The following is a 22,891-nucleotide window of genomic DNA, read 5'->3' as shown; positions in this document are numbered from 1 at the left end:
GGAATTAGCGTACTGCAAAACAATTCGTCTAACCACACTATTTCCATGCCATTAATGCTGGATTTAGATGGCTGTAACGATATTGACGAATGGTTCGTAAAAATCTTGTCAGACTGCAATATCGATCCTGTCTCGTTTATGAATGAGCTCCGAGAGCACATCAAGTCGATGCCCGAAGAAGCTGGCGCCACAAACTCCATCAGCACGTTTCAGCCCACAAACTCAAAGGTTTCTTCTTAATGGCATTTATAAATGCATTAGGTAAGTGCGACTTTAAATTCTGCACAAGTTGTTGGCATGTTTATATATAAATTGCATAAATAGACTACACTATAAAATTAAACGAAAAACTGTCTAGAGTAAATTTAAATTTAATCATTCTGCTTGAGCGAACGAGAACCTCTGATAAGACCAGTTCGGCGGGCGGCAATGAGACCTACCTTTTGTCCTGGTGGGGCGTGTCTGCTTACAGTGGAAGCGTGACCAATGTGTTGGTGGTTACCACCTCCGTGTGGGTGATCAACAGGGTTCATGGCTACACCACGTACACGTGGCCATACAGCTCCTCTCTTGGCCTTGTGCTTGTAGTAAGAAGTACCGGCCTTGAGAATGGGCTTGTCGGCGACACCACCTCCGGCGACGATACCAGCTTGCGCGCGGCAGTCGGATTTAAGCGTTTTCTTGATTCCGGATGGGAGTCGGATTCTAGTTTTAGTCTTGTCTGGTGACTGCCCGATGACGATGGCGTAAGAACCGCTTACGCGGGCAATGCTGCCACGATCTCCAGCACTTCTTTCGATGTTGCAGATGATGCTACCTTCTGGGAATTTGGAGAGAGGCATGATGTTGCCGACATCGAGCTTGGCTTTGGAACCGCAGTATATTTGCTGGCCAGTGTACATACCTTCGGAGGCAATGAATAATTCGGTTTGCTTGCCATGATTAACTGTGTTTCTGAACTCTACCTTGGCTAAAGGGGCAGTACGACCGCTGTCGTGCATTATGTCAACAACAGTTCCGCGAATGTACCCTTTTCTTTCGATGCTATCCAAAACTCGGAGTTTGGCGGCGCCTTGTCTTTTGCAGGTTGAAGCTCGAAAAATAGAGCCTGCTCCAATTCTTTGTCCCCTGATTACACGACCCATTTTGTATTTAGTAGGAAAGACGAAATAAAAATATATTCAAATTTTCAAATACGTTACGTCGAAAATAATTTGAAACTAATTATTATATTATTCAAACACCCTCTTTTTTGCCTCTTAACGCTTTTCGTGTACTGTGTCAAGCTCGCACAAGTCCGCAGCTTTGGCTAACTTTTTTTGCGTTAATTTTTAGACATAAAATTTTTGTTTAAATTTATTAGATAAAGAGTGATTTAACAACAAAATTATTGACATTTCGATTCAAAAAATACACAATGTAGAATTTAATAAACATGTATATAACATTGATCAACCAAAACGTTTAAATTTCGCCAATCAATTCGCATTTTCCGCCGGCAGCCTCGATTCTTTCACGGGCTAACTTGGAAAATTGACGAGCGCGGACGACCATAGCGCGGTCAAACTCGACACCCTTACCAAGAACTTTGAAGTAACCAGCCTTAGTGACATCGATGACTGGTATTGAGTTGCTGTTGACGATCTTCGCTTGTTCTTCTTTAGTGAGAAGACTGAAGATTTGTTCGACGTTGATGCTGGAAGTGAAGTGCCTGGACTGAACACGGTTGAATTGTCTCATTCCGTGCTTACCAATGTATCCTGGGTGGTATTTGGTGATGTTGATACGGTGGTGGTGTTGAGGACCGGCGTTACCACGACCTCCGGGATGCTTTCTGTGTTTACCAACACGTCCGTGACCAGCAGAAACGTGTCCTCTCTTACTACGGTTCTTGTGTAGTCTAGTAGGCATTTTTTAATTAAATAAATTTTTGAATCCAGGTATTAATTGTATTAACGACAAAACAAAATTTTCTAGTGCGCCGTTATATCTTGTGTATAATACAGCGATATTTTGTTTTTAGGGAAACTGTCTATTTTCCGCTCGTTAACTGTCTAAAACGTTTATTTCAACGTTATTCGGTGCACGCGTAATGAATTTATCGTGACTTTTTTTTCTATCAGCCAGGACAAAGCTTTATTTTGTATAAGCCTAGCATATCGCTGTCTTTTACAAGCAAGTTTACTTTATTTTTAGACTTTTTTTTTGTCAAGTTTATTCTTCTAATTAACCCTTTGATTTTCAACTTTATTGATTCAAAAATAAAACGCAGAGAAATTTTTTTCTCTTGTGGTTTACGTTTACGTATCAGTTTTTTTTGTGTATTCATGTTTAAGATTTTGGCGAAGTTTTTACGATCAGCTGTTTTTTTCGACGAGCTCACATTTTTTAAATGTTGGTTTTCGCTTGCTATCAATTCGTTAATATTTTGCAATCTTTCCAGTTTGTAGTGCAATATTCGTATGTAACGTCCGCAGTAAGAACTAATTCGATTATCTATCCTCTTACAAGCACACCACCGTTTTTCAGGTGCTGAGAAATTGTTCAAAGTCAGCTGCTGCTCTTTAGTCCACGACTTAAGAAAAATATTTTTTGATTCTGCCGATCGATTTTTGTTGCATCTAGTTGAACAAGTTTCTTCTGAAGTAGATGCTTCATTTATTTCTTCGGTAGAAGTGTTAAATTTTGCGTCCGACGGCAAATAAATATCAGACTCTTTGTTCTTCGTATGTATATCTCTTTGTTTTAGCTTTCGACTGCGTAACCCCGTATTTAAACGGCTTGAGGGCCATAGTTTACATAAAAACAAGTAGTCTTTGTAATTGACTTTTTTTAACAGCTTCGTTCTCAAGTATTTTTCGTACTGTTTACTTTTGAAACCCGTAAAGACAGGTCTTGGTGTATATCGACGCTTTTTAAGTTGTTTGGAAGTGAATTTCAGTTTAAAATGCGAAAGAAGACGTGCTCGTTCTTGCAAGTATAAGTTTCGAATATGCCTCTGTCGTTCAAAACAAACCCGCAGACTTTTTTGAATAATAATAATGCTACGTATTTTCTTCTTAAACAATTTACGTTGAAAGTTAACTTTAAGCCAGTTTTGTAAAATAAATGCATTATAGTTTTGAAACATATCGTAGTAATTCTTGAGATGAGAATATTGATCAGCTGATAAAAAAAGCATATTTTCGCCTTTTATAAGATTTTTAGTTATTAATGCATATCCCTGTTCGGAAGTAGAAAAGACAGTGCTACAAAGCCAGGTTTTCACATCTTGCAAGGATAGATTTTCTTTGGACGTTGCAAGCTGGTTGCAAATTTTAGGAACAAAAGAGTAGTAGTAGTAGAAAAAAGCCATCAACGTTAACTTGTAAGGATACCCGTTTAACTTTATCCTAAGTGTCTGACCGATTTGGTATTGATTCAATTTTTCGAGTAGCTGTATATAAGCTTTTTCAGAATAATTTTCATTAACTGCACAGAATTCGAAAATGTAAAACCATGAGTATTTGGTGCTAGTCGAAATCAAAGGTGTTTTTTTCTCAGTTTCATTTGGTGATAATTCCAGTAGATAATTTTTGAGGTAATCAGAACTAAAACCTGTACTACTACAATAAGAAAAAACTGCCAACAATAATCTGTGTTCCAATGTAGTTATCCGGTGGCTAAAAACTTTTTCATAAATCGTATTCAGATCAAATCTTTCGTTTTGGGTTTCTCTAAAAAGACTTGGTGACGAAAGCTTTTTACAGTGTTCATCAAAAAGCTTTTCACTGTTGTAAATGTTTATTTCATTTTCTAGTGGAGAGACGTAAAGATGGGAATTTGATTCGTTTACAATGTTTTCTTCGTTCAATGTTCTAAAAATAACGTTGAAGTCAAATTCACCATTAATAAATAAAGATTGATTGTTAGGTTTCATAACGCTGCTAAAAACTAAATGTTCGGAAAATTCTGAAGCATTGTGCATTTGCAAACTGATACATAATAGATTGTTTACTGATTGTATTAGTGTATCGTATAACAAATACTCGCAAAAATTCATAAATCTAATAAGATAATTCTTGGAATATTTTAACAAGATCTCTTTGTTGAGCAGACTACAGTGACGTTCTTTATTGTTCATTTGCAAAGCTAACGGAATTAAGAAACAAACAAGATCTAATGATTTATCAGAGTCCAAATTTTTGTCATCTAAAAGTTCAGCACAATGCTGAAAAATTCTAACAGCAAAAAATGAATAAAGTATTTCTGCTATTATGTCAAAATTGATATGGAGTAGTTTTAATCGCGTGATCAAAAATAGCAACTCATTAGTGTTTGCTAAATCTGTAACAGTAAAAGTATCCAATTTTTTTTTGGCATCATCTTCTTTTTCAAAGATCATAGAACGAACAATATTATAAATGTTTAGCTTTAATAACGTTTCAAATGTAGCTGTACTTTCAGATGACTCAAATTTGACAAGTATTTTTTTGTACGTTTCGATCAAATCATTTTTTTTAACTGAGAACTGATCAGATTTTTGCACTTGATTGAGCTTTACCAGGTTAATATTTTTTGTGTCAGTTAAACCAGCTTTAACTGATAAATATAAAAAGTAATCAATCGTATTCATCAAATCAAGATCAATTTGTAAAAGACTTGATTGTTCTGTAAACATGCTAGGTAAAACGATTAGGGAGAAAAAATCAGTGATCGCTAATTTTCCGTTTGAATATTTGAGCGAAAAATTTTCATCGATACCATACAATGCACATTCATCGTTTTTTTTTCGGACACCTGCCATTTTGTAAAGAACCTGATTTATCATATACGATCTCTCAAACAATTTTATAGTATTTTTTTGAATTGCCAAATTACAACCACGCATATTGATATATTCATTGAAAAATATAATTTTGAGACGATAAGAGCAATCTAAAGTTAATTTACTAAGTCTATTGATACAAAATATTATTGTATTACCAGATTTTAAAAAGAACTGGGAAAATATTTTAGTTGCTAGGTCTTTTAACAACATGGACAAGTTTTCGTCTCCTTGAAGATTGCAACTAGGATTTTTCTTAGAATAAATTAATAATACATTGTGTACAATTGAGATACAAGAATTTTTCGAATTATTTTGAGAATCTCCATTGATAAATCTATTGCAAAGGTACGAGAGAAAAGTATGTTCAAGTTCATTTTTGTAGGTCTTTTTTTTTTTGATGTTATTTCCGTTTTTCATTGATAGTGCTGGTTAAGATATTGTTGAACAGCTTGTGCTGATACATTGTGTCTGAGATCAGTATAATATTTGCTCAATATTGCATAATAATTCATAATTATTTTAGAAATAGGGGAATTTCATGGTGTGCGACGATGTTAAATTTCAGTTCTAATACTGAAGCATTATGTGCAGCGATTTAAGTCGTTTACTTGACAAAGTGTACCTATAAAATAGATTTAATAATTTTCTATTATTAATATCGTAATTTTTGTATTTCCAAGTTCAATGCAAAACCAAAATCATAGAAAATTTGGGTGTTGTACGACGTTTCAAAAGAAAAATTGTGTCTTTAATTATTCCGTATCACGATGTCTTTAAACGCAGATAAAGACCAGACAGAGTTTTCTGCTAAAGTTGATAATTTAGCAAGTGCAGCAACTGTGTTTTCCAAGAACAGAATAAACATCCATTTAACGTTTGCGCCTGAGTCAATGGAGCACACAAAGTCATTGTGGAAGAATTTTTTTCTCCCGTTGGTTGATGAATTTCAATATTTAGGAGGTAAAAACTTGGATACTGCAACTGAAGATATTGAATTTATAATTTGGTACGCCCATTTAGTCAAGAGAATCAGGCAGTTTTTGCAATTATCTTTAGAATCAAAGGAAGCAGTAGACGTGCTGCTCCGCCGTGTCTCTAACTATATTAAAAAAATGAAACTAGATTGGCTTGATCAGTGGAAAGTAATTCATGAAAATTGGAAAAATGAACAAGCTGAATTCGCTGCAATAGCTGAACAAGAAGCGCGAAAAAAACGATTGAGACGATTAGAAATGCTGAAAAAAAAAGAGAAATAATTTATATGCGCAATAAACAATTTTAACTCACAAAATTCATTGCTAAGCTATGAATAAAAAATAAGTATTTTGTTTAATATTTTTCGTAGCTGGATACGAAGTTGATATAATATTTAGAATTATTTTCAGTTGCAAGAATTTTTGGAAAGAAAATATTGTTTAAAATGTATCTACTATAAAGATAAGAGTATGACTGATGCTGATAATAATACATCATTAATCACGAATGCGCAAGTTCGTGAAGCGGAAGCATTTATAAAATCGTAAGTGTAGTATAAGTTAAAATTTTTCGAAGTTTAGGTAATCATATTGACTTTTGTAACTCAATAATCGAAAGCTATTATGAAAATATAACATCCTTGTTTGGTATTATCATTACTAAGAAAGATATTGAAACTGCGCGAGAGTCGTTGTTATTTCATTCTGATAAAATGAACGAGCTGCAAGAAAAGTGTCAACGAACCCTGAGTCTGTTGAACAGTGCTCGAAGACCACCTATCGACGAGTTTTATCGTGAAAACGAAAAGAAGCGTAAAATGAACAACTCGCCTAATGAGTTTACTCGTAGCAACAGACAGTCGACCGTAAATTCTGCATCTGATAAAAACTCTACAAGTTCCCGAGCTGGCAGGCAATCGACTGTTAATGCAGAATCTACTAAAAGAGTAACCTGTTCTACTCACGGAAGAGTCAAAGTAGGAAAGAACTTTCCGTGCCGCGAGTGTGAAAATGAAATTGTAATTTTTACAAAGGAAGCGTTCATACGAAAGTATATTCTCAAAACATTTTATAGAAACAATAAAATAATTAACTTGTACACTTGTGAAGCTGGGCACACTTTTATTCCGCAAAAAAACAAATTAGACTGTGATATTTGCATTCAAATAAACAACGCCTATGAACAAATAAATTTTGGTCAAGAATGGACGAACAAACAAAAGCGTGAGGCGCAACAAAAACTTTTTGACGATGCAATCCGTAATTTTAGATTCGACAATATTTCTATTACGGAAGATATGTCTGCATTCTTGCTCAGTAACCAAGATGCTTTATGCAAATTTCTTCAGAATTTGCATTGTAAGGCTCATGCTTACGATGTATTATTAATACCCAATGTAATTCGATCTTCTTCGAGAAATTCTATAATTAAAGTTTGTAAAGCAAACTATAAGCAAATCGCAAGATTAATTCACCCTGATAAATGCAAAATTAAAAATTGTGAAAATTTATTTGCCAAAGTGGACTTAGCCTATAAATCTTTATCGCTATAGCTTTGTAATATTTTTGCTAACTTTAAATAATTTGTTCATATTTTTTTTCGGAAAACAGTATGAATGAATGTGATGATGTTTTCAAGCACAAGACGATTGAAGAAATATTAGACGTAGAAATTTATTTTAGAAAATTGAAGGTTTCTCCTAAATACATTAGTCCTTGGCTGATTCTTGAGATCCATACACTTTTGCTCACCGTTGACGATGTACTAATTGAATACATTCGAGAACTATTATTCGGGCATTTAGAGCCATTGAGTTGTCGGTGGCTCGCAAGTCGTTTATATGGATTCTTTGGCAAGCATATTATAAAATTTTTGACAGACCTTGTCGAGAACTACACCATCGCTTTGACTCACGGACCAAGTTACGCTTTTCAAGTCAGCAACGCTAATAAAGAACTCGTTGAGTCACTTGCACAGTCAATCGGACTGTTAGAAAATAAAAAAAAGCGATCTGAAAAAAAATATGCAGACGGTGTGCCAAGTTCGGAAAACTTTAGTAATAATGACACTGATATATTGATAAATTCTGGCAACGAATCTACATCAATGCAAGCTTCTGTTTTAAATAGCGATAACAAAGAAGATTCCTTCTATTCGCATGATAGTTATTTGTTTGATAAAAATGGCACGGCTAAATCACATGAAAAACGTTATTCAAAAGATCAATTAAACGAATCGATGATGAAAAAACAAAAAAACTCTTAAATCTTTGATTGAGTTATTATAATAAAATATGTTTAATTTAATACGTGTAAAATAGCGACAATTAAACAATAGTTATTGATGATAGCGTATATTACTTTACTGGTGGTGGCGAATCTGATCAAGGCACGTACGAACGTTCCTAAAGAATGTGAAAATGCATTAATGTTTACAACTGAAGATGATGAGTAAGTGTACTCTGTTCGAATTTGAAGTCAGGAATTTTGTTGCATGAACTGGGCAGGACAGTCTGTTCCCGCAGAATATTCCTGTAATGCCCTTTTAGGGTTTACGTCTGAAAAAATAGCAAAAAAGGAAAATCATGAACTGCAAGTACTGAACAGGTCTAAGTTTTCAAAACATCCCAATTCCTTACGAATTACCACGGTAACACCCGAATTGTCGAGAATTCCAATTGCTTGGTCACAAAGGCCTCTCGATTGGAAAGCTATGAATCCAGATAGGTTGATTGACAAGTCCAGGCCTAAACCTACATAAACTACTTAATAGTTTGCGGATTCTCTAAATTGTATTTTATCGTGAACTTATTTTTAGTAACTAATCTTTTATACAAAATGATTAGAAACGTGCTGATGATAAAACAAAAGCTCAGGAAATAATTCATTAACACACAATAATTGTAAGTATAGTTTTGGCTTCCAATTACTGCATCTCTTAGTAAAACCGGCAAATCAAGCGAAGTTTGTTCGCTTGTATGGTTAATGATAAAAGCATTATACGCCCACTTGAATATACTCAATTGATTCAAAACTTTAATTAATATGTTACTATCGCTTTCTCTAAAAAATAATCCACAACTGCTAAACATGAAGAACAAACCTGAAAGAAGAATGAAGATAAAAAGTTCTGAATCTCCAAACATGTGGTTAAGTACTGCGTTAAAATTGATCAACGAAAAAAGTAGTGAGTGCAAACAAATAACAAATCGAATGAATTGATTTAGATTTGTCTTGAGATCGAACAAATAAACTCCTAAAACTGCGTAAAATATTCCGTATATTATGCTGTCTATTAGGTGAATAAACAGTTCAGTAGTTGTATATATGATGATGTTATATTTACCTTCCATAATGTTTTGATGGTGATAACGACGGTGCCTAATGTTGTCACTGACGTTGTCAAATAAATTGAAACCGACAAAAAATAGCAACAATCCGTAAAAGCCTCCGATATTGACGATCGAAACTACAGCAATAGACAATCTAATCAAAATGTACAAGATCTTTTGGACAAAAACAACGGTGGATTGTATTTTGGTACAACCCTTATGTTCACACTTGACAAGGCTGGCTTTGAGCGATTTTATATTATTGGTCAACTCACTTTGGCCGCCAAATATGCCAGTTTCTACAAGTAATTTTTTCAAAATTACCTCGTTGTCAGTTAAATTTTCATCTTCGTTTTCTGTTAAATTATCTATGAATTTATCAGTGTCATTATTTCGCAAATTTTTAGTAGATATAGTAGAAGCTTCAGACTGAGTTGTTGCTGTTTGCAATAATATTTCTTCACTCGGAACAATCGATTTTTTCAGCTGATATTTGGGTGTCAAAAATGGCGGTATATTCAAAAGTTTGTAGCAACTTTGAAAGGGAATTTCTGGAATTTGCGGAATATTGCTACAGTTGTTAAAAATTTCTAGAAACTCTCCTAGAGGACCGTAGCACAACATACATGAGACAGGACTCAATCCATTGTGACCATTTTTGCAAACTTGCCACAGCTCTTTAATTGGAAATTCATGAGCAACATAATCGGCTAGTTTCAAAATAAATTTAGCTTTTGTCAAATAGTCATATTTCTTGCCTTCGAGGACATCGAAATCTTTGAAATGTTTGTAGTCGTTTGCATATGTGGCGCTTTTCATCAGCCGTCGATCGACACAATTGATGATCTTTATTACATCTCCTACCGCCACGTGTGGCTTGTGGAAATTTTTCATTTCCGTATAAGGCACTTCTGAAATCAGGTGGTTTATCAATGGATTAGGTGCGAGCAACTCAGAAACAAACGAGTTATCGAAGTTATCGATAAGTTGACTAACTGTCGTTCTGGAATCGTTTGATTTACCCGGAATAGTCAGCTGATCTGTGATGTAGTAATACAAATTGCCCAATAAAATCGAAAACAAACCGATAAAAAGCAGTTTGCAAATTAGTGTTTTGATTCTTTGAATTTTGGTTATCAAAGCGTAGTAATAAAAACCTAAGAATTGATAAAATATAAAAGGATGTCCGTCTTTTTTTTTAAACGAGGTTAAAAACAAAGAGTCGTTTGTAATGTTTCCTTGGTTCACCCAAGTAAGCATAAATCGTTTGTAAAAATTTACCCTATCATTACCTTGAAGGTTATTGTCAGTATTTAAATAAGAAAGAGAATTTTGAGTAATGTTGGCGTTTATAGTGGGTTCTCGGTTGTAATAGGTAGAATTGTTAATGTTATTTTCTGTTTCGGCATTTGTGTCCACTGCTAAATTAATCAGATTGCTTTCAACTTCAGCGAGCGAATTGGTTATTGCCTGTTCAGCGTTATTGTTCTCCTGGTTGCTCTCTTCATTTTCAAAATCTATAATTTTGCTGTAGTAAGAGTTCTCGTAATAGTGTCTGATTTCTCTGTGGTATTCTGATATAAATTGATAATCCGAGACTTGGTTCCAATTATCGATTGGGTTCAAATCTAAAATTTTCAAGCAGTCCAGCGAAAATTTCTCCAGATAAAATTTGTTGCCTTGAAAGCATATTTTTTTGTCATGAATAAACAAAAAATAGTCGAAATATTTTACAAGTTTTTCGTTTAATTGATTGAAAAATAAGCAGCTGAAACCGTTTCGTAAAATAATTTGATATCTAATTATCGAGATCAGTGAGCTGATCTCGTCTATCGGAAAAAGGCTGAAAGGCTCGTTTATCAGCAGGCTTTGATAATGGTTTGTTGAGCACTGAGTGAGCATACATTTATGCATGTCACTGAGCGATAGACTATTTTTGGCCTTGTAAATTTTATAGTAAAGTTTTTTCTGCAGTTTGTAGTCTTTGGCAATTTTCCGTATTAAGGGTTTTTTAATTAATTTCTTTGATCCATTGAAAATCAAATTTTTTTTGATCCACTGGTACACTGTAATGTCGTCAGTAAGACGACCTTGACAGTCAATGTATAATGTCTGTTTCTTACGTTTGTGCAACTCGGCTTTAACCAAACTGGTTATGGCGTTTTTTTCGTCGTTGTTTGAAACTACAATGGCACATATGGCGTTTGCAGGAATAAATACATTGACGTTGTGTAAAATTAGATTTTTGTCGTGTAAAACTGATACATTCTGATATTTGATCGAACCGTTCATCAGACAATCACATCAGTAATTTTCTCCCAAATTATTTTTGATCTGTTCAAGTTTTCCTAAATCGATAAAACTTTCTCAAGTGAAATAAAAACAATAAAAAATAGCGTAGTGTATAAATATCATTAAAATAAGTTTATAAAACAATTAATCATAACTTGAAAAATCAAAATAGCGCCGATCGACAGAGCACAAACAGCGATGAGAGCTTTTGGCCGTGTAATGCCAACATAATAAATGTCTCGCATGATGACGTCTATTTCATCTCGAATTAGCATTGTAATGCTTTTTTCTGCTGGTATTTCAATAGGGACCGCGTTCAGATAGCCTCCTTGGGTAAATGAAACCATGAAGTCCGCCTTTCGTTTGTCATTGTATTCATACATCTGGCCTTTCGTAAAAAAAAAAAATGTTGGGTATTTAGTAATTCCAAATCTATTCGACAACGATATATTTTCGTACCCTTCAATTAGTCCTACGTTGACGTCGTTTGCCAACTGATCGGACACTATGTTTAATTCATTCATGATCTGTTTGCAGTGCTCGCAGTTGCGCAGATAAAACATGATAAACCTAGATCAATGTATGTTTTGTCTGTTGAACTTACCATGGACCGGTAGTATTTTCGTTTCCTAACTGCGTATCGTGCTGAAAATTGCGATTTGTTAAATGAATGATCTTGGAAAGCACATTATAAAATGTTATTAATACGATCAACGGTTTCATTTATTCTACTGTTCTGAAAATTACTGATACTTAAGACCAACAATGAATTATTAACTTGGTAAGTTTACGACAAGTGGAAGATTCGTCTAACCTTGACTTCGGTATACTAATGAACAGACTTCTATTAATATTTAGTATTGTTTATAGTTTAACGTTTTCTGACACAAATATAATTGATTAATCTCTAATAATTTTAAATAATATTGAAATATTAAATAATTAAAATATTCCGAGAAATTGTATTTGGCTAAAAATTACTTGGGTCTGGCTAGAAAAAAATCCAAACTCGAGATCTTCAAAACTTTCCCCGTTCATAAGCGATGTTTTTATTTTATCAGTGGTGGCGACTTTGACGTTGTCCACGCATACTTCAAACAAATTTTCTATTTTTGTGATGTTCACTTCGTATGTCTGCTGCACTCGAATAGGAAATTTTATGAAAAAGGTGTCGATTAAAATTGATCTATTATAAAAGTAATAAATATCTAACCGATCACTTGTCGAAACCAGTTCAAATGTAACGTAGCTGTCTTTGCCGAAATAAAGAATAAACCCTGCCGAGCCGTCTGTGCTGAAAATCAACTTGAAAAAAACTGAATAGTTTCTGCAATACCAATTTTTAACAAATACAAAAGAAATGTCTTTTTCGATCGAATTGTAAACGAGTGAAGACGTTTCAAGACCTTCTGATACTGTAGAAGGAACCACAAGCGTGGTCCAACGGGTTTTGTCTTTTTCTGTTGTAAAGAAAAAGTCGTCTAATGAAACGTCGAAAAAATTCTTGAATAAACAGAGCCTGCTGGAATTAAATTTGTGATCTTGACTGTCTTTTTTTATCAATTGGTATTCTTTGTCATCTAAGTGTTTGCGGTTCGGAGATAATTTTTTCTCGTAATATTCATAATTATTAATAATAAAATTGTCAAATAGTGCTGTAGTTAACTTTACTATCAAGCCGACGGAGGAGTTCTGATCTGTCTTAGCTGAATTAATGTTGAATCCACACAGAAATCGCTCGTTCACATATATCGAGAACTTTTCCAAGTCTGAATAAATGAATAAAGCAATCTTATCTTTTAAGTTTTGTTGGATGTTGCAAAAGCGCAAATTTTTCAAAATACCATGTTGAACGCAACTAGTCTCTACTCCGTTTTCATTGTTTTTCTGTCGAAAGACACTGTAGCAGTAATTATTTTTATCGATGTAGTTGAAAACAAGTCCTGAAAACGCTTTTTCACTAAGTAACGTTTCTATTTCTGCTTGGCACGTGAATGTCCAAAGTTTATAAAAATAATTTTTATTAATTAATGTGGACACACCAACAAAATCCTGATTAATCTGTATGATTAACTGATCTTCTCGTACCCATAAAGCTTGGCTATGATTAGAGCTATGGTCTACAATTAGAAAATCTTTGTTTAAATATTTAGTCAGATCAAACTTATAATAATTATTTATTTTTACATTTAGTTGATCATTTGAACGCGTTTCTTTCAAACAATCTTGCTCGTTTACTGTTTTATCGTTCGATAATTTGGAAAAAAATTTCATGTTGTCTTTTGAACTTTGATCGAGCAAAACTTTTACTCGTTCTACTCTATACATCATGAATTCTGGAAACTAACCGTGATTTGGGTTACTTATACTTACTGAGTAATTTGGTTTAGCGTTGAGAATCAACTTCGAATTGTGTTGATCAACAAAGGCTAAACTTATTAGAGACTGGATAATTAAAGTCAGACAGCAATAACTGAATTTGATCATGCTATTTTAATGCGAGTTAGTTACTAAATTTTCCGAGAAAAACAAAGCGCATCACGATAGATATATTAATTATTGGAAACACGGTTTAAACATTATTTTTTAGAAACGATTTATTAAATTATTTGTTCATGCTAAATAGTTTGTTTACGACAAGCGTATTGTGAAAAATTATTATTCAAAAGTTCGATATACGTCAGCTAAATTTAACAAATTTCACGTAACTAAAAGGATATTTTCGAATGTTGAGACGAACTTACGGCTTGAGCTTGTCAGCGAATTCTTTCAGGTAGTTAGCTATCGAGCTAATGTTTTTCGGATCTGTATTTCTCAACTTTATCTCGACTAACAGAGAATTTTCGAAAAGTCTTTTGGTGAATTGATTATTCTAAAAGAATTTTATTGTTGTTTGCTTACCTTGTAAAGATTGAATACAGACAGAATTATGTGTTTGTCTGTGCCTGGATCGATGTTATACAGAATTCCCCTTGAATAGATAGAATTAGCTTGATATATTTTGTACCCTATGTTTTGAAGAAACAAAATAAAGTTGGACGTGGCTGCCGTTTCCGACACGAGTCTTGAATTGCAAGCAAGCTGATCTTGAATATTAATAAAATTTTTGCTGTAAATCCTTGCACAAGAAATGTTCTGCAAATGAAAAGGCATGTAGTATTTTCTTATCCAAATCTCTTTTCCGGTGCTTTTGGAAGAAGGCAGGAACGATTTGTCCTTGTTTAAAGTATTGAGATTTCGCCAACATTCGTCTTTGCAGATGTATCTGTAATAGTTGTCAGCTATTTTATCTAGATAAGTCAAAAAACGGTTGATTTTGTCTGAATTTTCAATAGAAGAAAAGTGTGAATACATGAAAACTTCCGCATAAGAATAATTGAAGTTTGACGAAACATTAGTTCCATTTATATTGGAGTCTACTTTAATTGAGTTGTCAAGCTGCAACCAGCTATTTTCGCTACCTGCTGCCTTGTCTAAGAGTGAGATTCCTGCAATGATTCGTGAATTAAAAACTTGATTAAAAACGGTGATAACATTGTTATTCAGTTTGGTTTTTTTAGCGTTATCTGGAGTGCTTATACTTCGTGACTGATCATCGTTGTTTTCTTCTTGCTGCAGGTTATTGAAGTACTTGTAGGGAGTGTAAATGTCTGAGATATTTTCGTCGACATTTGTATTGTTTGTAACTTCTTCTTGTAATGAGGTCTTTCCAGCCGTGCTCAGATAGTTTGCGTCACTCAAAGCAGCGTTAGGTCTGCTAGGTTGAAAAACATCTCTTTTTATATTACTATTTTCGCCTGTCACGTTGTTTTCAGGTAAATTATAGTGTACACTGGTTGCGTCCATATTTGACAATCGTTGATGGGGCATGTTGGATGCGTAATAATTTTGCTTCATATTGGGCTGAGAACTCGAATACATCATAGGCTTTTGATTCATTACCATATATTGGACATTTGGCTCTGCCATAGTCATTGTATCAGTGGAAGGCATTATTTTAACATCTGCTTGGTTGATTGAGTTCTGTTGGGCATACATATGCGGTTTGCTGCCATGAGAGAATGGAGAAACTTGAGATATATTCATATTGGAGTTGGTTACCAATTCGGGAGACAGCTTTTGATATTGGTACATAGATTGCTGCTGTTGTTGTTGTTCAGACCACATAGGAGCGTTACGGACTGAGCCAGGAATGTTCCTATCGTGCTGCATGGGGTGTTGCTGAGGCATATAATTATAATTCATATTAGAAATGGGTTTTTGCGGTCTTTTTACGTAGTTCATGCGCAAAATTTCAGATTGTGGGACGATGTTATTGAATCGATTTGGATTAGTTGTATTGAGGCTGAATACACTACCTTCTTTTTCGTTTTGTATAATTGTTGGACCTTTGCCCATTTGCTGGTTTCTGTACGTATAATATTGCTGGTTTTGCGGATAGCATGGCATTCTTACTTGTTTCGCGCGTGGATTCTGATGATATTGGGGCATAACGTAAATATTCGGATTGGGTGTCATTCGTCGTTGTGCAGCATGAGCGTCTAATGGAGTATTTCGATCAAGATGTGGATTATAAATTCTGTTAGGGTTGTTAGGAAGTGAACCATGATGTTTGTTAACCATGTGAGGTTGATGCATATTGAGTACTTGTTGGTGGTTACCTGCTAGTTGAGAAGGATGATTGTTCTGCATGTGGACGGCATGAGAGCTAGAAATCATTGACGAAAAATTATTTCTAGTATATTCAATGTTAGGGTTTTCGTAGATAAGTGAATCTTGGTTATTAATATAATTGTGAGGAATTGAATTATTTTGGTTGTGATACACTAAAATTGGTCGATGAACACGGCTTACCATTTGAATTGTGCTCTTGATGGTTCATTTCCTTACTAAATAGTTTTAGGACATATGCTGATAATTATCTATTAAATATTTATTTATTACATTTGTGTTGCGCGCATAGATATAATTGCTTACGAAGGCGTTACTTAAAAATGCAATGGAAAGACTAGTTTACGTTATTATTTAAGAAGAAATAGTTTATAATATTAATTAATTGTGGCAAGCATATTTTCGTCTTGCTTGTATTGTTTCCATTTAGCAAAAAGTAAACTGCTCTGTTGTTCTGATAAATACCTATTATATTCCTGATTTTCTTCTTGCTGGAAGAAAGTAGCGTCTGAAAAGATTAATGAAGAATTATCGTTATATGTTATTTGATCTTTTTTATAATATAAATAATTCTTGTGTATTAAATAACAAAGTATTAGCACTGTTAAATAAACACAGTAAATTAATCTGTTGGTCAAGGCATAGTGCCTGTAAGTAGAACAAAGAATTGACCCGATGGCATGAGGAATTAGCATCATGCCAGCTATAAAATTAAAATACTTTAACAAAACTTCGTGACTATAGGCCAACTGAAGTCTTGTAGTGATTGAACTGACGAAATGCTGATAGAATATTTCTAACAGCGGAATAATAAGAGTAATCATGTAAATAGTTGTGTAATCTGTAGTGCCTAAGTTCAAAGTTGATTCTTCAGATTTTGACAACAGATAAAATATATGTTCGAACCCGGCTACTACTAGAACTAAAATGCAAATAACTGATGCGATGGTGTACTTCAGTATGGGGGATAGAATAAGTTTTATGACTCCTTGCGAAGCCAGCAACGACGAAAACAAACTCAAAAAAAGAATTAAATTTTTTTTTCGATTGAACATGGAATCTACGAGCAGTTCTAGTAATGAGTAAATACTGAACTTCATCAATACAAAGCAAATCACATTGGCAGCTGTAAAAAAATAAAGGCTCTTAATTCCAAAATGTTTCGACAGAAAGCTAGAACTTTTTTGTTCTGTTTCTATTGTTTTGTTGAATGAATTAGAAGAGTCCGAATTCCTTTTTAAATAATTATCGTAGACAATGGATGGATGTCTAGATACAATAGGATTGGGACAATTATATGTGTCATTAGCGAAATTTTCCATACTAGACTGATCGCTAAGCTCATCATCTAAATGAAGCATGCTCAAATCGTTGTGTTGGGTAATTTCTATAATTGATTCGTCTACAAGAGCCGGAATGATAATCGAATCTGTAGACATGTACGTTCTTTCAAACGTATGATAAGATTTTAAGTATTCTTCCTTGCGTTTGACTTTGTAGTAGTAATTAATGAATATAAAAAATACTAGCAAAAGTGCTGAACAAGTTACTATGACATAAACAGTAATGTTCTGGTTTAAAGCGTGCGCCTTGTTTAAAGACTCGAGGAAGATTAAAAAAAAGAATAAACTCGATACGTTTATGCTGAGTTCGTAAATGATTTTCTTGATTAGTGTATAACACTTGAAGGACGGGATGTCTAAAAAATTTTCAGTTTTGTCTGATATGGTAGTTGCTGGTATGTTCATCAAAATAAGCCCAGCCGTTGAAAACCTGGTGTAAAAAAACATCAAAAGTCCGGAAAATACCAAGAAGTACAAAAAATGGAGCTTGACTAGGTATTTGAAGATCAACGCCATAAGTTCGAAAACTAGACCTCCGCAATGGTAACTCATAATGGACATGATAACAGGAATCAAACTGAGCTTCAGTGCTACTTTGTCCTTAAAGGAGTCGTGAAAATGTATAAAGTTCCATTTAACGTAAAGTTTTTGATCTTTTGGCTGACTATTTGGTGCCTCCTCAATCAGAGAACATGTCGGTGAGCTGAAATTCCAGTCTCTCTCATACATAGAGCTAACGACTTTGTTGACTATGCGGTAGTGATCGCTAGTGTGGTCTAAACTTTCGAGTTGTCTCTCTAACATTATCTTGTCATGAGTTAGCAGTTGTGCGTCTCGTTTATCTGTAAAGAGAAATTTCTCTCTCAACAAAGAGAGTACAAGTATGTTGGTTGAAACGTTAGATAGCAATACATTTAGAGAGAATACTGTTGCAGCTCGAGCAAAACTAATGAATTTCATTAGATTTATTTTAACAGTATATTCAAATATTAATTGTGTCTAAATAGAGTTCGGCATGTTATTTAATTGCGTAACATGCGAGTATTGCTATTTCGGCTATAACTTTTATTTGGTAGATTAAATGACTAGAGTATTGTGTAGCTTTAATCTTTGATACATTAACGGAACTTTTTATAGAATATCATTTTTTTTTTTCAAATTTTTTAAAGTTAAACTTAAATTGAGATTTAGCCTTTTTTTACTGCAGAATCAAGTTTGATATTAGATTTCGTAATTGGCGGTGAAAGAGACGATTTCGTTGAGGACAACGATTTAATTGATTGGCTGTCTATTTTTTTATTGCTCATTAAATTTTTCTTGGGTATTTGTTTTGCAGACGATGTTGCCTTCGGTTGTGCAATATTTTTTTTAGGCTTTTCTGTCAAAAACCGCGACGTTTTAAGACTTTTTGAAAGCAGACGTGAGTCACTGTGATTGTCTTTTATTTCAGTAAATCGAACAGAATTCTTGTTATTGTTTAGAATATTGTGTATGGATTTTGGTATAACAAAACTTTCGCGTATAGACGAAGAGAAATTCGGTTTTGAGTTATTTACTTGTTCCTCTGAGTTTTTGGTTGCTATGTTCTTGATTTGATTTTGCAGACCTGCCAGGTTGTTGCTTTTGGACATGGCAGACATAGAAAGCGGATTGGAGCTGGTCGCTAAATTGTCCAGGCTCAAGGTGCTTCCAAAAGGCACATCTGTTTTGAATTCCGATGTTTGTCTTGTTAATGGTTTGTTGTGCGACTCCAAAAGTGGAGTAGGTTGCGTTCTATTGTAATCAATTGTTGCTGGAACTGATCCGGGGACAAAATGGTATAAACTGTCCCAGTCAGAGTTTATTGGTTTAATGTAGAAACTTGGATCAATGTAGCCTCTCTGGTGTTTATTACAGAGCTCATGCACGATTTCTGTGTGCAAATTAGTTATCAACTGGTGAGATAATTCATCTGAGACAGGAGCTTCTATAAGCGGCACGATTGAATTGAGAACAAAAAGAAGCTGCCGATTCTGATTGTACTGGATAAATGCCAAAACTTCTTTTGAAAAGTTTTGTGTCATTTCTGTGGGCAGTTCAATGAACAGTAGCGATTTTATGATGTCAACGACTACTCTTAGCTCAAAATGGTCTGGATGAGTGTATTTCGACTCATTACTCCATTTTTCAAAATTGTACGGTTCGTGTTTGACTACTTCTTCATTTAATACTACACAATTGTTATACCCTAAACTCACGTTCTAATTCTTTTGTAAACTGATTCAGCATCTTTTGATGCTCCGTTACAAGCCCAAACTTATCGTTTAGCTCCATTACCATTTTCGATGTAATAGAATTTTTACTGCTCCTAGTAATAAGCATGCAACGACTTAGTATAAACAAAACAATATATTACTTGTAAATAATGCATTATAACAATGAAATTATGAATAGTCCATAAGAGAGACCGCATGTTTATTACTATTCATCCATATACACATGCCTTATGACAAAATTGTATCAACCAAATCAAAGAGTTAGATTTCAACTACGTGGTTTGCTTCTTTGAGTTGATGAGGAGGGGTTTTTCTCGACAAAACGATACCAGTCAACGTATGAGCAAACAGCTGGTATTCACCCGTGTTTAACTCTGCAGCTTCAGTCTGCTGCAGAATTACTGGCGCCTGATGCGAATAAAAGCTTGAAATTACTTTGGGTTTTCCAGGCATACCTGCAGTGTCCAGCGGTTTACCTATTCTTACAGAAACCGGTGTTGGTTTAAGGTCAGAATCGAGCGTTATCAACCATCGTGGATACAAAGAAGGGATTATTGTGAAAAAAAGCTCGCGTAGTTTATTCGTGAGCATTCCTTCTTTGTGCATCATGATTTGAACTAAAAATACCAGAAGAAAAGCCAATCTTCGTTCGTTAATTAGCCCATTGTATTCGTTTAGCGGCGAAGCAGTCAACAAACCTTTTCCACTATATATCAAAGCTTGAGCAAATTCAATTGATAATATTGCATTGGGGTCGTTTGAGTAGTATGAAGTCAGAGCTACTAAAATGTTCATCGCTCGAACGTTGTTAGTTCCTGCAGCTACAATTCCAATTGCGATGATAGAGTTTATAGCTATGTGGCCATCTTCGTTACGAGTTAGCTTAGCTAGAATGTCAAGAACAAATGGATTTGGGTTTGAAGCAAATGTTAAGCTCAATCCTATCGGGATGGCTCGCTTCGCAAACACATTGTCGAGCTGAAGGAAGTGGTTTGAAAATGTGATAATTACTTCTTGTGATACAACGTCATTAAACGAATTAATATAAATTGATAAAACGTGAATTGTTGGTAAATGAGATAAAAAGTGGTCTGCCACATTGTTTATTGGATATCGATTTTCCAAATCGTTATCGGAAGGGTTTGTTTTTTCTTGACTTTGAGTTTGCTTGGTCGGCATTTGAGGCTCGGTGTTATCTGAAATAGATTCTTCTTGCTGATTTTCTGGAGTTTCTTGTGAGGTATTTTGATTTATTTGAGACTCCATGTCGGCTAGTTTTTTGTTTTTAATATACAAATCTTCGAGTGAGTTAATCAATCGACTGCTTGCAATGGCCTTTTCTACTGTTTTTTGAACTTCGATGATATTGGAATAACCTACAGTTGAAAAAGAATTGACAAGCTCCAGTGTATATTCCCCAATGGGATGTTCAATGGTTTTCAGAATAATAGATAAGCCTTCGACTTCGAGACCTCGTCTGAAATACAGTAAGGCGAGACCGAGCGATGCGTTATAGATGTCCGTTTGCGCAGTCGTCGGTTTTGAACAGTCAATAATAAACTGTAAAATCATTTCTGAAGCCGATTCGTCTGCTGAACCTAGATAAATCATACCAAGACTCAAACAAGCGATTGCGCACAAACTTATTCGATTTGGTTCAGAATAAGTAAGTATTATAGGATAGAATAATTGAACTATTTCCGCTTTTTGAGTACCCATGTATACAAATCCCAAACTCAAACAAGCATTAGCTATTTCGTCTAAGTTAGAAGAATCAAGAGACGGACAGATAAGATTTAAAGCCGTTTCAAATTCGTCTTTCATATTGGAAAATAAAAGTCCAAAACCTAGACAAGAACCAGCCTTAGCCGCCGGCAGTTCAGAGTATTGAAACCTGTCTAAAATGGTAATTCCTTCCTCAATTTTATAAGCGTTCAAAATTCCTAAAGAAGCCACAGCTGAGATCATACTTTTATCTCGCGTAGTCGATATGAATGCTTGATCATCAACACTCAATAACGCATCTTTGCCATAACCATAATGCACCAAAGCTGAACCTAGCGCGTTCATGAAACTCTTGTTATTTTGATTTTCCGAAAAAGAAGAGGATTTATTTCCCTCTCGTTTAAATATTTTTTCTAATCCTTTAACATCTTCGATTTCCAACTCTTTTATGATGTATGCCATCATTTCGCCTAAGTAGTTCGAACACAATATGTTTGTGTATTTCCCTGTGTCTTCAGATTCAAGTAATTCTAAGTCAGAACAGTTATACATTAGTCCTGACGATGATATTTGAAACAGTAATTGTAATAGCATTATTTTTCGTGTCTCACGTTCCTGGACAATTTTATCTTCGTCGTTTAAATAGTAACATACTCTGACAAAGGGGGACCAACTCAAATCGTTAAGAATAGAGTGATTTTTAACTGAGTTGGGAATGTATTCTACGTCTGTGCAAATTTTAATCAAATCTTTCAAAAGTTCTACGTCTTTTAATTTTATAGCAAACTCACAGGCACGGCTTAAACTGCCGTCACGAACACAGATATTGTAACATAAATGAAGTAAATTTTTATAGGAATTCATATCTGTGCTATACATGGAAATAGCTGAGACGTAATCAACTGCTCGCATACTTGTAAACCATGACATTTGATACGTGAGAATATCATGAAGTTTGTTTTCTTCGTACAATTTGTCGAAATTTTCAGTAATAAACGACTCGATCAACATGTTTTGTAAAATTTTAGTTAACCACTAGTATTTGAACCGATAGCTTTATAAAATTAAAGTCTTATGTATTTCAAAATTTGATTTTATATTTTATTCATCTATCAGTTTTTATTTCTCTAGGCATAATATGCTTAATAATATAAATATTTTTAAATTTAATTATGAAAAAACTACGAATATTTTGCGCAAATTGTTGAAAAATAATTTTCTGATCTGCGAAAAAAGTTGCAGTGGCTAACAATTTCATTAATTTATGGACCGTTTGATGATGTGACACAAATGTCAATCGACAATTAAAATTTACATAATTTATTAAAATTAGCGTTGTAATAGAAACAATTGATCAAGGCTCATACATTTCGTTTTTTTCGGAGATTTGAGCAGACACCGAGCCTTTACGATGATCTTGTAAATGAACCAATTCTTTTGGAAACTGGCCTGATTGAATTTCTTCCCACATTCTGATGTTGTTGACGTC

The 22,891-nt window shown here is 34.3% G+C and overlaps 1 protein-coding gene across 1 annotated transcript; it reads right to left on the bottom strand.

The window, feature by feature from the left end:
- Window positions 1-274: 274 nt before the first annotated feature.
- LOC142597983 (uncharacterized) lies at window positions 275-1,200 on the bottom strand. Its single transcript, XM_075734970.1, has one exon. The coding sequence runs from the start codon at window positions 1,143-1,145 to the stop codon at window positions 372-374; it is 774 nt and encodes a 257-aa protein (XP_075591085.1). The 5' UTR covers window positions 1,146-1,200; the 3' UTR covers window positions 275-371.
- Between the last annotated feature and the right edge of the window lie 21,691 nt (window positions 1,201-22,891).

This window comes from Dermatophagoides farinae, unplaced genomic scaffold (assembly GCF_024713945.1).
Source record: "Dermatophagoides farinae isolate YC_2012a unplaced genomic scaffold, ASM2471394v1 contig3, whole genome shotgun sequence".
NCBI classification, from domain to species: Eukaryota; Metazoa; Arthropoda; class Arachnida; order Sarcoptiformes; family Pyroglyphidae; genus Dermatophagoides; species Dermatophagoides farinae.
Note: the sequence above shows the minus strand (reverse complement) of the source record. Positions and strands in the feature narration are given on the sequence as shown.

What these genes read in the sequence shown, in the direction of transcription:
- LOC142597983 (XM_075734970.1), bottom strand. Translation starts at nt 1,145, where the DNA reads ATGGGTCGTGTAATCAGGGGACAAAGAATTGGAGCAGGCTCTATTTTT.